General features: G+C 52.1%; 1 protein-coding gene across 8 annotated transcripts in view; it reads right to left on the reverse strand.

Moving 5' to 3' along the window:
- SDK2 (sidekick cell adhesion molecule 2) overlaps positions 1 to 14,257 on the reverse strand; it is a 260,824-nt gene that overhangs the window by 53,386 nt on the left and 193,181 nt on the right. For all 8 annotated transcript variants that reach the window (XR_010408765.1, XR_010408763.1, XR_010408764.1 and 5 more), the window contains 6 exons: positions 5,806 to 6,001; positions 5,501 to 5,599; positions 4,914 to 5,105; positions 3,470 to 3,591; positions 2,561 to 2,670; positions 2,313 to 2,463 (listed from right to left, as the gene is read on the reverse strand). Coding sequence is in view for 5 of the 8 variants with exons in the window: in XM_064583645.1 (XP_064439715.1) it covers positions 2,313 to 2,463; positions 2,561 to 2,670; positions 3,470 to 3,591; positions 4,914 to 5,105; positions 5,501 to 5,599; positions 5,806 to 6,001 (870 nt within the window). In the remaining 3 variants the exon portion in view is untranslated. The remainder of the gene's footprint in view (positions 1 to 2,312; positions 2,464 to 2,560; positions 2,671 to 3,469; positions 3,592 to 4,913; positions 5,106 to 5,500; positions 5,600 to 5,805; positions 6,002 to 14,257) is intronic.

Here is a 14,257-nt window from a genome sequence, read left to right on the forward strand (position 1 = left end):
CCACCGTCCAAGCTGTCCGTGCCCATGTGAGGTGCTCTCGCCAGGTGGGGCTTAGAATGTGTGAGTCTATATTTCTGGAGGCTTCCCCCCCACTGCCCCATCTCCTCTCTGTCTGTGCCAAGCTCCCAGGAGAGATGGCATCCATTCTCGCACACGGGGCAAACTCAGTACCCGGCCGGGGCACTGAGACTGGAGAGGAGACCCACAAACCTGTCTGTCCAACAGGCAGATGAGCACAGCACCCCTGGCCTCGGCTGTCTCTACCACTTAACTCCCTCGCTTAGGCTGCCAACACACACTTAATTGCCTCTAACATGCCTGCTCCCAGCTCACGCCCGCCGCCCTTGGAGAAGCAAGTGTCTCGGGCATGGATGGAGTGAGTACCAGTCACTGGCAGCAGTCCTTCCAGCAGGAGGCCTGAATCTCTCCTGCCACATGTTCAGCCGCCTCCTTCTGGGGAGTTTCAGCCGACAGAAAAGACAGATCCCTTTCCTAGGCGGCTGGGGCTGTGGCTGCTGGCTCAAGGTCATTTGGATGAACCTGGGCAGTGTTGGTAAGCAGTGGGGGTGTGTGCATGTTGGGGGGACCTGTGATCCGGAGTAGGTGTGAGCTGAGGACTCCGCCTTAGGATTCTCTCCAAAGAAGAGGCACCCTGGGCCCTCACCTCCCTGCCGTTCTGCGTCCCCGGGCACGGTTCACAGGCTCCTCACATTCTGACCCACTTCCTCCCGTTCCTCGGCCTCTGCCTCACTCCCTGCATACTCACTGCCTCCTGTTAGCTCAGACACTTAGTGAAGCCGACCAGAGACCATTAAGACAGTTAATCAATGGGCCCGGAGTGCACGCTTCCTTACCTGCTAGGGAAAGGTAACAGGCCGTGCACCATTACGCGGGACTGGAGGTGCCTGGGGCCCTGTGCGGTGCATCAATTGCCTTTTTATTCCTCCTCCAGCCCCCCTGGGCATCAGTCAGTCTCTAGTCTTTTAGTGTTTGGAAACCTTAAAGTGAGCTACAGGAGGAAGGCAGGGAGCCGGCCCGGAGGGGGCCAGAGCTTAGGCAGGAAGGGGCCAAGCGAGCAGTAACTGGGGCTGCACACGCCCTGGGGGGGGGGGGGCCTGCCCATGGGGCGTGGGGCCCCTGAGCTGGAGGGAAAGACAGCTCTGCTCAGTGCCGGTCCCCTGGGAGGGGACTCATAATCACGAACTACCGTATGTCCATGAGCTCCTTCTACCAGGCATCCAGCTAAATGAAAGGGGGAAAGGGCTTTCCAGTCAATCCCACAGCATGGTGTTTTGCAAATTGTGTTTTGTGCAAGTAGTAAGAGGTCTCACGTGGAAACAAAACCAAGTCGCGCATGGCCAGACCGGCCAGTGAAGCGGGGTCAGGCAGGCTCTTCCCAGCACTAAGGAGAGGAGCCAGGCTGCGGGGTGCTGTCCCCCACATTCGTTTGTCTCAGAAGTCCTGTACGCGCCTAGCTCCTCTTGGATGGCTGCTGTGTGGAGCAGTAGTCGGGAAAACACTGTCCTGGGGGGAACGGCATCAGGCAGACACATTTTCTCCCGATCCCCGGAAGATGGGGCTGCAGTGTGCTCCGTGGTTAGGGCTGTGGATTCTGGGGGAATAGACTCCCCGGGTTGGGAAACCCAGCCCTGCTGTTAACTAGAGGATGTTGGCAGGGGCGGGTGGGTGGGATTTGGGCCAGTGATTTGACCGCTTTCTGCCTCAGTTTCCCCATCTGTAAAGTAGGGATCAGGATCACTCTGCTGTCACAAGCCTGTGGAGAGGGTTCTGGGCCTTACCTGGGGTAATGGCCCTTGACATGCAACCCTGACCTGGAGGGGTGGTCTCCCGCACCTGCCCCACAACCTCAGAAACAACCCTTCACTCTCTGACTTGGTGCAAGGGATGACTTACATCTGAACCCCAGGCCCGCCACTTGGGAGCTGTGTGGACATGGGCGAGTTCCTAACTTCTCTGATCCTCAGTTTCCTTAGCTGTAAATTGGGGTCGCAATGTGCCCTTTGCAGGATGACCGGGAGGATTAAATGGAAGAAAACATGTAAAATGCTTGGCACCTGGCAATGCTCACTAAACAGCGTTTTCTAGTTCCTTCTTACAGAAGGCATTTGTTCATTTGGCTAAGATGAATTATCAGGCACCTTAAAGGTGCTAGGTGTAAGGAAAAGAGAAGGGAGCTGTGGGTATTCTGGTGACCCCCCTCCTTGATGTGGCCCTCTCGGAGGCAATGACCGTGGTAGGGTGACAAGGACCAAGGAGCCATTCCACCCCCATTGCCCTCGTGGGAGCCTCACCATCCAGCGGAGCCACAGGCTGGTCTCACTGGCTGTGCGCAGGGTCACGTTGGCAGGGGCCATGTCAGGGGGTGCCTGGAGGGTCTGGATCTTTCTAGAAGGCTGGCTGGGTGGGCTGGTGCCCACGATGTTCACTTGGCGCATTCGGAAGCTGGAGTGGGGGAAGGGAGTGAGCAAGGTGATGAGGGCAGGACCCCAGGCCAATGCCCGTCTGGGTCTGGGCAGCCCCCCGCATTCTGCCCTGTTACCTGTAGTAGGTGAAGGGGTTGAGCTCGGGCACCTCCATGGAGCGGGCGTCGGGCTCGTTGGTGAGCTGGTGAACCAGAAGCCACTCCTCTCCCTCCCCAACCACGCCCACCTGGAAAAGGGAGACGCTCTTAGACCCGCTCAGCTTGTGGGGCTGAGATGTCCTGTGCCCCAGGTTCTCAGGGGTAAAGCCCTGCCCATGAAGATCTTGATTCCATCCTGGGGCTCACCTGGAGAGCCCCACATGGGGTCACCACCTTTCCAGGCCCTGAAAATGACTTCAAGCATGACCCCGAGCCGTCTTGCGTAGAATCTGGTGGAATGCTTGCTAGAAACCCATGCCAGGGCCCTGCCCTAGACCGAGCCCATCAGAATCCCTGGGGGTGGTACCCGGGAATCTGGCTATTTACCAAGCTCCCCAGGGGATTCTGAACACCCTGGCATGCTTCTCAAACCCCAGCTTCATCAGAATCTGAATTTCTGGGGGTGTGGCCCAGGTGTTGGAACTGATGGATGCTCCCCGGGGGCAGCCAAAGCAGACTCGCCACTTTAGGGGCTGTGGGCGGCAGCTGTGTATTTCTCCAGGCTGGCCAGTTCCTGCCCGACCCACGGGGACTGCTGTGTGTGTGTGTGTTTCCGCACGTGTGTGCATGTGCACACGTGTGTTCACGCGTGTGTGTATGCATGTGCGCGTGCATATGTGTGTCCATGCACGCACACAGTGGTCAGGTGAAGTGGAGGCAGAACTGGGAACGGTGGGCATTTTGGGGTATTTGGCCACATGACAGTTGCATATGAAAATCCCCACAGGTGTGAACACACGTATGGTTTGCTCTCAAGTGCGTGGCCGTGCGCCCATGTCTAGGAAGCAGGCTGCATGGGCTGCGGGCCCCCCCGGCAGCAGGGTTTACCTGAGCCTCCACCAGCCAGCGGGAGATGGAGGTTTTCCCATCATAGCCTGGCCTGAACTGCAAGGTCACGGAGCGGGGGCCGATGTTGGAAATGCCCAGGTTGGTGGGGGCCCCTGGGAGTTCTGGAAAACAGGATGGGAGAGGAGATCCGTTGAGGACAAGGTCCTCCTTCCACATAGACTAGGCCTCTGGGTGGGGGGCTATGTCACTCTTCTAGAAGTTTGGTAGGAGGAGCTGGGCTGAGGCTTCCGCCCTCCAACTCAGTCTTCTTCCTGCATCCACAGCTCTCTGTGTCCAGACCAGGGGCCTGAGGGGCAGGGTCGGGGGCTGGGAGGGCCTCCCAGGGCCACAGGGAGGTTGGAACAGGGAACAGGGGCTGGGCATGCAAGGGCTTCCCAAAAGAATCTTCCTCTCCGTCCACACACATAGCTCCTTTCAGCCCTCCCAAACCCAATCATGGCTGAGGAAGATCAGAAGGAGAGCTGGGGGGGGGGAGGGAGCCCCTAATTTCTGACCAGGAACCTTGGGATTCAGGATGAACAGAAAGAGTATAGAGTCTAGAAGTCGGACTGTCTTGAGCTGGAATCTAACCCCACTGTTTCCATGCTGTGTGTCTGTGGGCAAGTCACCTAACCTTTCTGTGCCACAGTGTCCTCCTTGGTCAAACGGTGACGGTAGTATCACCAACCTCAGGGTCGTTGTGAAGACTCACTGAATTGATGTAGATACAGCACTTAGCTTCAGGCACAAATATGTGTTGGTGTTATCAGCTGTGGTTGAGTCAGCTGGGGTGTCTCAGCCATCTCGGGAGCAGAGTGGGGGGCGCAGGTCAAGGGATTCTAGCTGGGTCCCGTAAGCATAGACTTATAGACCCAGCCAGGACCATGTGGTTGTCTAATCGACCTCCCATAGATACAGATGGGGAAACTGAGGCACAGAAGGGACACTTGACTTGCTTGAGGTTGCAGAGCTTGGCAGAAGCAGGGCTGAGAGTAGGTCTCAGCTTGCTCTTTATACCAGATTTAAGATGATTCCCACCTTACTCTACCCTTTCCCAACCAACACTTCCACTGGCTGGAATCCCATTTGGACTTTCTGGGAGACAGTGAGAATTCTTCCCCTGAATCAGAGATACTATTGCTCGATGCAGAACCTGGTGTGGCATGGGGGTGGATGAGACGGGGGCGGGGGAGAGTCCTCTGGGGGACTCTGCTTTTCTGAGAGCCATGGGAGGAGGCAGCAGTGGGTCCACTGAGCCTCCAAACAGAGACCTGGGATTATGAGACGTAAGCCTGCTCTGGGGGAAGCTCAAGGGACCATGGACCCAAGGCAGGGGAGAGCTCGGGGGGGAAGAAAGCCAGTATTCCTGAGAAAAAGGTAAGCTTCTTGGTCAGGAGGAAGACCACAAGAGGCCAGGAGTCTTGCCCTGCGAGTGGGCACCCACCTGGAGGCACGCCGGAGGAGATGGTTGACGCGGACACCTGGCCCTGGCCCTTGGCGGTCATGGCGGCCACCTCGATGGTGTAGGTGGTAAGCGCAGTGAGGCCCGTGACGCGGTACTCCAGGGTCACGTTGGGCAGGTAGTGGGTCACGCGGGTGTTGGTTCGGTTATACTCCTCCCAGGAGATCCGGTACCCTGGGGGGAGCCCCCAGTTGTGCATGAGCTTAGCTGTGACCAAATGCTGGCTTTGGCCCTTCTGTTCTGCTTCTCCCTTTTTCACTAGTCTGGGTTGGGAGCAATGGGGCCGAGGGAGCTGGGAACCTCGTGCCTGGGGCCCCAGGTATAACTTGGGTGGGATGCCCCTGTTGGGTGGGGACTGTAGGAGGGAGCAAGTCATTATGGTGGGTGCTTGAGGCCTGTGGTGGAGGACCTGGGATGTGCTACAGAGCAGAGGGGCTGAGAACCTCCTCTGAGTATGTTCTAAGAAAGAGTGGCCTGCTGGGAGGCTTTGGATGAACATCAGTCAACAGGATGGACTGGACGACCCTGTCTCGCCCCCGGGCTCAGGAACGCCCACCCATCACCCTTACCTGTGAGGATGCCATTCTTCTCTCCTGGCTCTTGCCAGCTGACCTTCAGCGAGGTGTCCAGGATTTCACTGAAGCTCAGGTGTCCCACAGGACCAGGCACTGTACCCCAAAAGGGCCCCCACCCCACCCAATGCATGTTAGAGCCAGAGAGAGACCACTGTCTGCAAGACAGCCCGCGGTGCTCCAGGGGCACCCCAGGATGGGAGACAAGGCTGGGATCGCCCCATATCTGGAACGCTCAGTCTGGCTCTTGGGTGGGTGGGTGGTGAGGGGGGCAGGGATGGCAGGGGCTGGGTGGTGCCTACCATCCTCATGGGTGCGCACCAGCTGGGGGGTGCTTCGAGGCCCATCGCCAGGAGTGGTGAAGCACAGCACGGAGGTGAAGTACTCGGTGAACTTCTTCAGGCCGGACACGAAGCCCACGTGGATGCTGTCTTGAAAGTTGGGCCGGGCAGTCACCATGGTAACCTCCTCTTCCTGCTCTGGCTCCCAGGCAATCAGCTGGGGAGAGGCCAGCAATTCAGGCAGGGCAGCAAGAATGTTCCAGAAGAGGCCGAGCGCTCTCCCACAGTCTGGGCCAACGGACAGAGAGCGTCTAGGAGCCCAGCTCCCTAGGGTCCCTCCTCCTAGGAAAGGGATGGGTGCACGCACACCTCCAAGCCACGAGCGTCCGTCCTAGGTGTTCCCTTTGGTGTGCTGGCTGTTCATTGAGCAACTTACTGAGAGCGAGGCACCGGGCTCATTGTGCTCCATGAGGGGTCTCTCACCAGGGAGGTTTTCTACCAAGATTGGCTGCATAATTTGCAGGTTCAGTGCAAAATGAAAATGGAGGGTCCCCTTGTTCAAAAATTTTTAAGAAATGCAAGGTGACGGCAGCCGAGCATTGAACGGAACGGGGTGGTGGTGGTGGTGCTGGTTGGGGGGGTCCCTCTGAGCGCAGAGCCCGCCCTGTGTGTTACAGATGAGGACCCAGGCTCAGAGAGGCTCAGCGACTCCCACTATCCACACAGCTAGTGCGAAGCTGAGGGGCTCCTACAGCTTTCTCTGTCTAGGCTGGGCAGGGTCTCCCTCGGAGTTTCCCCTTAGAGCTGCCACTCCCGCTAGACTTTTCAACTTGTTCCAAGCTGGGATTTCAGTCTGTGACCCAACCTGGAGGCAGGGTGTCGGCGAGAAGAGCCCGTCTGGAAACGCAGCAGGGCTTTCCTGACTTCCGCTCTGCACCTGTAACCCACGCCCTTCCTGCCTCCCCTTCCTTCTCTCCTTGCCTCTTGATCTGTCACCCCACACTCCTGCTTTCTGGGCCCTTCATCTGTCTCCGACAATGACAGCTGGTCTCAGAGACTTCCTCGTTCATTTGAAGTTGATTAACTAGCAATTAATGGTGAAAAGCAACACTTGATGAGTTTTAATAAGTACGGGTATTTATAGATATAAAACAATAGCATGCTGATGTCTCCTGATTAACTCGCCCCTATAACAATGCTTCATCTTCTCCTTTTCGGAGCTGTGTGTTTATAAAGGATGTTTGGAGATTTAATTGGTATTGTGAAAAGATAGCCTATAGCAAGTTAATTAGACACTAATTAGACCCTAAAAATACTAATCAGAAATACTAAGTGGCATTTAATAAGTATGTTAAATATTCTCCTTATTTTGGTTATCTTGTTTCAGAGCAATTAAATTGCTGAACTTCTTTGGAATAGATAAAGAAACAAGTTTAATGTTTTAATTTAATTTAATTAATGTAAATTTGAATTAATTACGCCAATAGAAATAATTGTGTGGTGTGTTCCCCAGCAAGTGCAAAATCTGGGTAAATATTATTTTATTGGGGGGGCGCCTGGGTGGCTCAGTTGGTTGAGCGACTGCCTTCGGCTCAGGTCATGATCCTGGAGTCCCGGGATCGAGTCCCGCATCGGGCTCCCTGCTCGGCGGGGAGTCTGCTTCTCCCTCTAACCCTCTCCCCTCTCATGTACTCTCTCTCTCTCTCTCATTCTCGCTCTCTCAAATAAATAAATAAATCTTTAAAAAAATATATTATTTTATTGGGTTTAGGCCAATTATAATCACTACCATTATTGTAGGAATAAAGGACAAAGAATATCTTTACAGGTGCCCTAAAAGAATATCACTGGCAATTGGCTTCAAAAATGACCCAGAAGGGGCACCTGGGTGGCTCAGTCGTTAAGCGTCTACCTTCGGCTCAGGTCATGATCCTGGAGTCCCGGGATCGAGTCCCACATCGGGCTCCCTGCTCAGCAGGGGGTCTGCTTCTCCCTCTGCCCTCTTCCCTCTCATGCTCTCTGTCTCTCATTCTCTCTCTCTCAAATAAATAAATAAAATCTTAAAAAAAAAAAGATTTTAAAAAAGGGGCGCCTGGGTGGCTCAGTCGGTTAAGCGTCTGCCTTCGGCTCAGGTCATGATCCCAGGGTCCTGGGATCGAGCCCCGCATCGGGCTCCCTGCTCGGCGGGAAGCCTGCTTCTCCCTCTCCCACTCCCCCTGCCTGTGTTCCTGCTCTTGCTATCTCTCTGTCAAATAAATAAGTGAAATCTTTAAAAAAGAAAAAAAGAAGCAAGATGGAGAAAGTGTATAGAGTGGGCTGTCATTTATGGAAGAAGGGGACGACACACATTTATATACGTTTGCATTTGCTTATATTAAAGAAATGAAAGGAAAAAAAACAAACCAAGCAAACAAAAAGAAACCGGGCGCCTGGGTAGCTCAGTCGTTAAGCGTCTGCCTTCGGCTCAGGTCATGATCCCAGGGTCCTGGGATCGAGCCCCGCATCGGGCTCCCTGCTCGGTGGGGAGCCTGCTTCTCCCTCTCCCGCTCCCCCTGCTTGTGTTCCCTCTCTCACTGTGTCTCTCTTTGTCAAATAAATAAATAAATAATCTTTTTTTTTTTTTAAGATTTTATTTATTTACTTGAGACAGAGAGCATGAGAGGGAAGAGGGCCAGAGGGAGAAGCAGACCCCCCGCTGAACAGGGAGCCCGATGCGGGACTCGATCCCGGGACTCCAGGATCATGACCTGAGCCGAAGGCAATCGCTTAACCAACTGAGCCACCCAGGCGCCCAATAAAAAAATCTTAAAAAAAAAAAAAAAGACCCAGAAGTGCACAGGGCTGTGGTTTTCTGCGTAACGACTTTGTCTTACGGCTCCAAGCCTACGATGGCAGCAGGATTGAGGTAGCTTCAAAGTATTTACTCTGGGATGTCATCCACTTGTCATTCTCTAGCTGCGTCTAAAGAGGAGGAAGCTTAGGGTTCAGAGCTTTCTCCCCCAGGCCAGGAAGACTACAGACTTGCCTTCTGCACCTTCCGTTCCCTGAAAGGAGGTGGGCTCTGGGCAGGCCTGGGATAGAATCTGTGCTTGAGTGAATGCACCCCAGGGCTGCCGTCTGATGTGCTCGTGCTCTGCGTCGGGCACTGGGGTGAGCCCGTCGCTGAGCAGTCCCACTGCATGATCATAGTGAGGACTGGATGTGGGCATCACTGCCCTATGCTGTTGCAGGAAGGGAACGGAGGACCACAAAGGTTGAAGCCTGGCTGGTGCACATGGGCCTGCCAGGGGCTGGCTTCAGATCTGTGGACCCCCCCTCTGCCCCGCAGATCCTGGATGAAGGCCTCTGCCCCCCGAGGTACACACAGCTGCTAGGTGAGCATCGGAGTTTCTCTCTGCTGTCTGCATGCCTGCTCTCGTTAGCCAGGCTCAGCACTGATTTACTCTATCAGGCCCTCAGTCTCAGAGTCTAAGCAGACTGGGCCGGTGTGAGCATGGTTGGGGGATGCGGGTGCCTGTGGGCTTGAGGAGCAGCGCCAGATCGAGGTTCCTGGGCCAGGCAACTCTGCCTTGGAAAGCAGAGGAGAGGAAGAAGAACAGAACCCAGCTCTGCTCCTTGCTATGTGACCCTGGGAAAGTCACTCAGCCTCTCTGAGCCTCAGGCTATTATAGGGGACAGTGATGGCTGCCTTGCTGGCTGCCAGGAGGAGGGATGAAGTGACGTGCCTTTTGTTTCTGGAGGGGGCAGTGTGTTATGGGGATGAGAGGGTGGGGGGTATACACAGCCTGCTAGCTGCTGGAGTTAACAAAAAATAGAGGAAATTCCCTCTTTCCTTCTCCTTTTGTCTTTCCCTCTCTCCCTGTCTATCTCTTTGCATGTGTACGGATTCACATAGAACATTCTGGAAGGATATGCAGGACATTAACAACAGTGGTTACCAGGAGTGGGGAGAGTTTCGGGGTTGGGTGGGTGGGACAGAACCAGGCAGATAAGGAACTGGAGTGGGATGATTTCTGCTACACGTTTATCTTTTTACTTTCATTGGTTTTTGAATCATGTAAATACGTTTCCTGTTAAAAAATTAAATTAAAAGACCTTAAAAATAATGGAAGGATTTGGCAGTAGTAGGAAAATTATATATACATTTATCCGTTGATCCAGCAATCTCCTTTCTACGAATCTATTCTAGAGTGAAATGTGAAAAATATGAAAAAATATATGCACAAAGCTATTCACTGTAGAAATGTTTATTATAGTAAAAGGCTGGAAACAACCCAAATGTCATCGCTGGGAAGCTGACTGACCAAACTATGGGAAAGCCACATAATGGAGTCCAGTATAGATGTCAAAAAGGGAACCGGGAATCTCTATATTCCTATGGAGTGATCCCCAGGATATAATGCAAATAAAGAAGCAAGATGGAGAGGGGCGCCTGGGTGGCTCAGTCGGTTAAGCGTCTGCCTTCAGCTCAGGTCATGATCCCAGGGTCCTGGGATCGAGCCCCACATCGGGCTCCCTGCTCAGCGGGAAGCCTGCTCCTCCCTCTCCCACTCCCCCTGCCTGTGTTCCTGCTCTCGCTATCTCTCTGTCAAATAAATAAGTGAAATCTTTAAAAAAGAAAAAAAGAAGAAGCAAGATGGAGAAAGTGTATAGAGTGGGTTGTCATTTATGGAAGAAGGGGACGACACACATTTATATACGTTTGCATTTGCTTATATTAAAGAAATGAAAGGAAAAAACCAAACCAAGCAAACAAAAAGAAACCGGGCGCCTGGGTGGCTCAGATGGTTAAGTGTCTGCCTTCAGCTCAGGTCATGATCCCAGGGTCCTGGGATCGAGTCCCGCATCGGGCTCTCTGCTCCTTGGGAGCCTGCTTCTCCCTCTGCCTCTCTCTCTCTCTCTCTCTGTCTTTCATGAATAAATAAATAAAATATTTAAAAAACAAAAAAAACAAAAAAAACCAAAAAGAAACCAAACCTACGGGGGAGGGAAAGGACCAGAATTCAGGCTGATTTTCTGTGAATTTACTTTGTATGTTTAATTTGGAACCATGTAAATATGTTCCATAATTATAGAACAAAATTAAATTAAAAAATCAATCCCTAAAATTCAAAACCAAAATGAAAGAAATGAACCTAATGGTGGATTGAGCTGTAGCAAACTTACACAGAGAGAAACTATTTCAAGAGACTTTGTAGCCCAGCCAGGGGGAGGACATCCGTCGTGGGGATACACCCTAGGAACGGAAAGCCCTGTAAATAATCTGACACGATCTTCGGTTGTCACCGTGGTGGGATGACTGTTCTGAAACTGTTGTGGGTGTTTTTGGGATAAAGGAAGCAGGTGATTACATTGGTGTTGTAGGAACTGGATTTTCAGTATGGAGAAAAGAGAGACAAAAGACCAATAAGATGATTAAAGAGCTTATAGCCCTGAAATTGAGTTGGAAGAATCCCTATGTGTCTTACCTGAAAAGAAGGAGAAGGAGAAGGAGAAGCATTTATGAGCTGTCCATTAACAGAGCCCAGAAACAGCCTCCAGTGCTGGTATAAGGAGCACCCCCTGTGCCTGGATTGCAGTGTCCAATTATTATTTCCGACTGAAAAGAACAAGATTCCCTGAAGACATGGCTGATCCCAGGGACGGCGCAGGAACTGGTCACAGCTTGGACCATCCTGTCAGACTATAAGGAAGCTATCGGCCTACAGGGGCCCTGTCAAAAGGACTCAGCAACCAAAGAGGCCAACGATGGGTCAATCTGACATCAACACGAATAATAACAGCCATGGGTTGAAACATACCAGATGAGTTAAAAATCCTCGAGTACATAATAATACATCAAGAATAAAACAAAAAGATGTCCCCCCTCCCCCACCCAAACTCATCTGTCACTTTAGAAGATGCTAAGGAATGACATTCATTACTCTGAAAATTGGTAAGTGATGGAAAAGGACTGAGTTTTGACCATGCTTTTCCTAGACGAAATGAACCTTCAGGTAACCAAAGAGTTGGTAAGGGGGAAATTCTTTTTATTGGAAAACGTTTCTGCTAATACACCAAGGAGAAATTATAATATTTGACTGTCCCCATTTTGCAACCCTATTGAAATAATAGATCACACAGGGTGGTCAATGGTCACCACACGATAGTAAGAGAGACAGCCAGACTTTATGCTTTCTGATGTAAATGCACAGCACCATCTAGGAAATAATATTTGGGAAAAAACCACAAAATCATCAAACCTGAATCTGATCAAGGCTCTAGTTCTAAGTTCCAATTTACTGCGAATATAGCATTCAGAGGCATGTGTTAAATGACCCCACAGAGAGGCAATCAGCAAAATCTAGGCTGTGGAAAATTCTATAGGGCAAATGATTAAGTTTCTTGACTCAATAAATTACAAGAAAGAGAGGGGCGCCTGGGTGGCTCAGATGGTTAAGCGTCTGCCTTCGGCTCAGGTCATGATCCCAGGGTCCTGGGATAGAGCCCCGCATCGAGCTCCCTGCTTGGCGGGGAGTCTGCTTCTCCCTCTCCCTCTACTGTTCCCCCTGCTTGTGCTCTCTCACTCTCTGTATCAAATAAAATCTTTAAAAAAAAAATTACAAGAAAGAGAGAGAGAGAAAGGAGGGAGGGAGGGAGGGAGAGAGAGAGAGAATCTATAGATCAGCTGAGACCTAAAAAATACCCAATCAATTGCAGTCGTGTGGACTTCATTGGGATCCTGAAGCAAATAAAACAACTAGTCAAAGAAATGTGAGTGCTGACTGCATATCTGATGACATCAAGGGGGCTGATGATATTTTTAGGCACGATGATGACAGTGTGGGTACTGTGGCTGTGTTTGAAACAGAGGCTTTACAATACTTCTTGGCAGAAGTATTTACAGATGAAATGATACGATGGCCTGGGATTTGCTCAACAATATTCGAGGGCAGAGTCAGAGGGTTGGGGAATGGAACACATTTGGCCATGAGCTGGTAATTGTTGAAGCTGGGATACATTAGGTCTTCTAAAGTTATTATTGTTTTCGCTCTACTTTGGTAGATGTTTGAAAATTTTTAACAATTACAAGGGGGTGGGGGGTCCATTCTCATTGGAGGAACGCAAAGACCATGCACTGGTGTTTTCTCCCTGTGATGCTGAAGCCCAAAGCAGCAAGAAACAAAATCCCTGCTTGAATCCATTTGTACTTAGAAAAAAAAAATCAAGGCACAGTTATTATTTTACAGTTAAATCACAGGACACATTTTCTTTTTTTTAATGTTATCTATTTACCTATTTAGAGAGACAGAGACAGAAAGAGTGCGTGAGCAGGGGGAGGGACAGAGGAGAGGAAGAGAGAGAATCCTTTAAGCAGACTCCCTGCTGATCCCAAGACCCTGAGATCATGACCTGAGCCAAAATCAAGAGTACAACAATCAACCAACTGAGCCACCCAGGCGCCCGACGCATTTTCTTTTTAATGCAAGAAAAGGTGTAGACTCTGAAGTTTGAATCTGAGCTTTGCAGTTACTCTGACTTTGAACAAGTTACTTGCCTCTCGTGCCTCAGTTTCCTCCTCTGTGAAATGGGGTGAGGATAAAAGACTTCCTTCTTCTGGGAGAAGAATGTGAGTCAAGCCTCAGCCTCCTGCCAGGCTTGCACAGAGTGCCCTGCCAAGTGTGAAAGTGCCCTCCTGCGCTCAACATATCTGGGCAGTTCATCCCGTGGAGGTCTGCAGGGCAGCCACGGTGCTAGGCGCCAAGCAGACCTGGCAGTCAGGTGGACCTCTGCAGCCTCCTCCTGCTCTGTCTGGGTCGTTGCCCTGACGGTCCTGGCCACTTGGCCTGCCAGGAGCCATCTGCCTTAGAAGTCTGCAGCCCAGCCCCATCCTCCCCACCCCCAATTTGTGAAAGAAAACTCAGAATTGGCAGCAAGAAGCTAATTGTTCCCAGCTCAGCTCCTCTGCCTCTCAGAGCTATGCAAGCCTTGCCTTCCCTCCCCTGCCTCCCCCAGAGTCCCAATTAGGAGGCTTTTCTGGCCAGCCAGTCAGCTGCAGCCCCCTGCCCCAGAACAGCCCCGCTCGGCCTGGTGCCCTGCCTTCCTGGGAGCGAGAGGGCTGTGGCAGGGCCGTACCCAGCTCTAGACCGTCCCTCCTTTCTTTGCAACACCAGCAGAAAATTCTCCTGGTGATTTAATCTCAGTCCCTTTCTGCCCAAGCCTCCTCACCCCCACTCGCAGGAATAACGGCTAAGGCTGCGAGTCCTAGAAATCATCTCGCTTGTCCCGCACGTGCACACATGGACCAGAGCGAGAGCAGGAGCCTTCTGGAAGTGTCGGCGGTCATCACAAGGTCACCAGATCCCTGGGCTCAAAGCCAGAGCTTGTGGTGTTTCTCTCTCACGGCCTGCTTCCCCAGGGCACACCCCTCAATGCACTGCTTGCCCTCCCACATCTGGAGGGGGCCGACCGCATCCTCCCTCCTGCCCCAGCT

Source organism: Mirounga angustirostris, unplaced genomic scaffold, assembly GCF_029215605.1.
Source record: "Mirounga angustirostris isolate CCGP_5_RB_7025 unplaced genomic scaffold, mMirAng1.0.hap1 SCAF_17, whole genome shotgun sequence".
NCBI lineage: Eukaryota > Metazoa > Chordata > Mammalia > Carnivora > Phocidae > Mirounga > Mirounga angustirostris.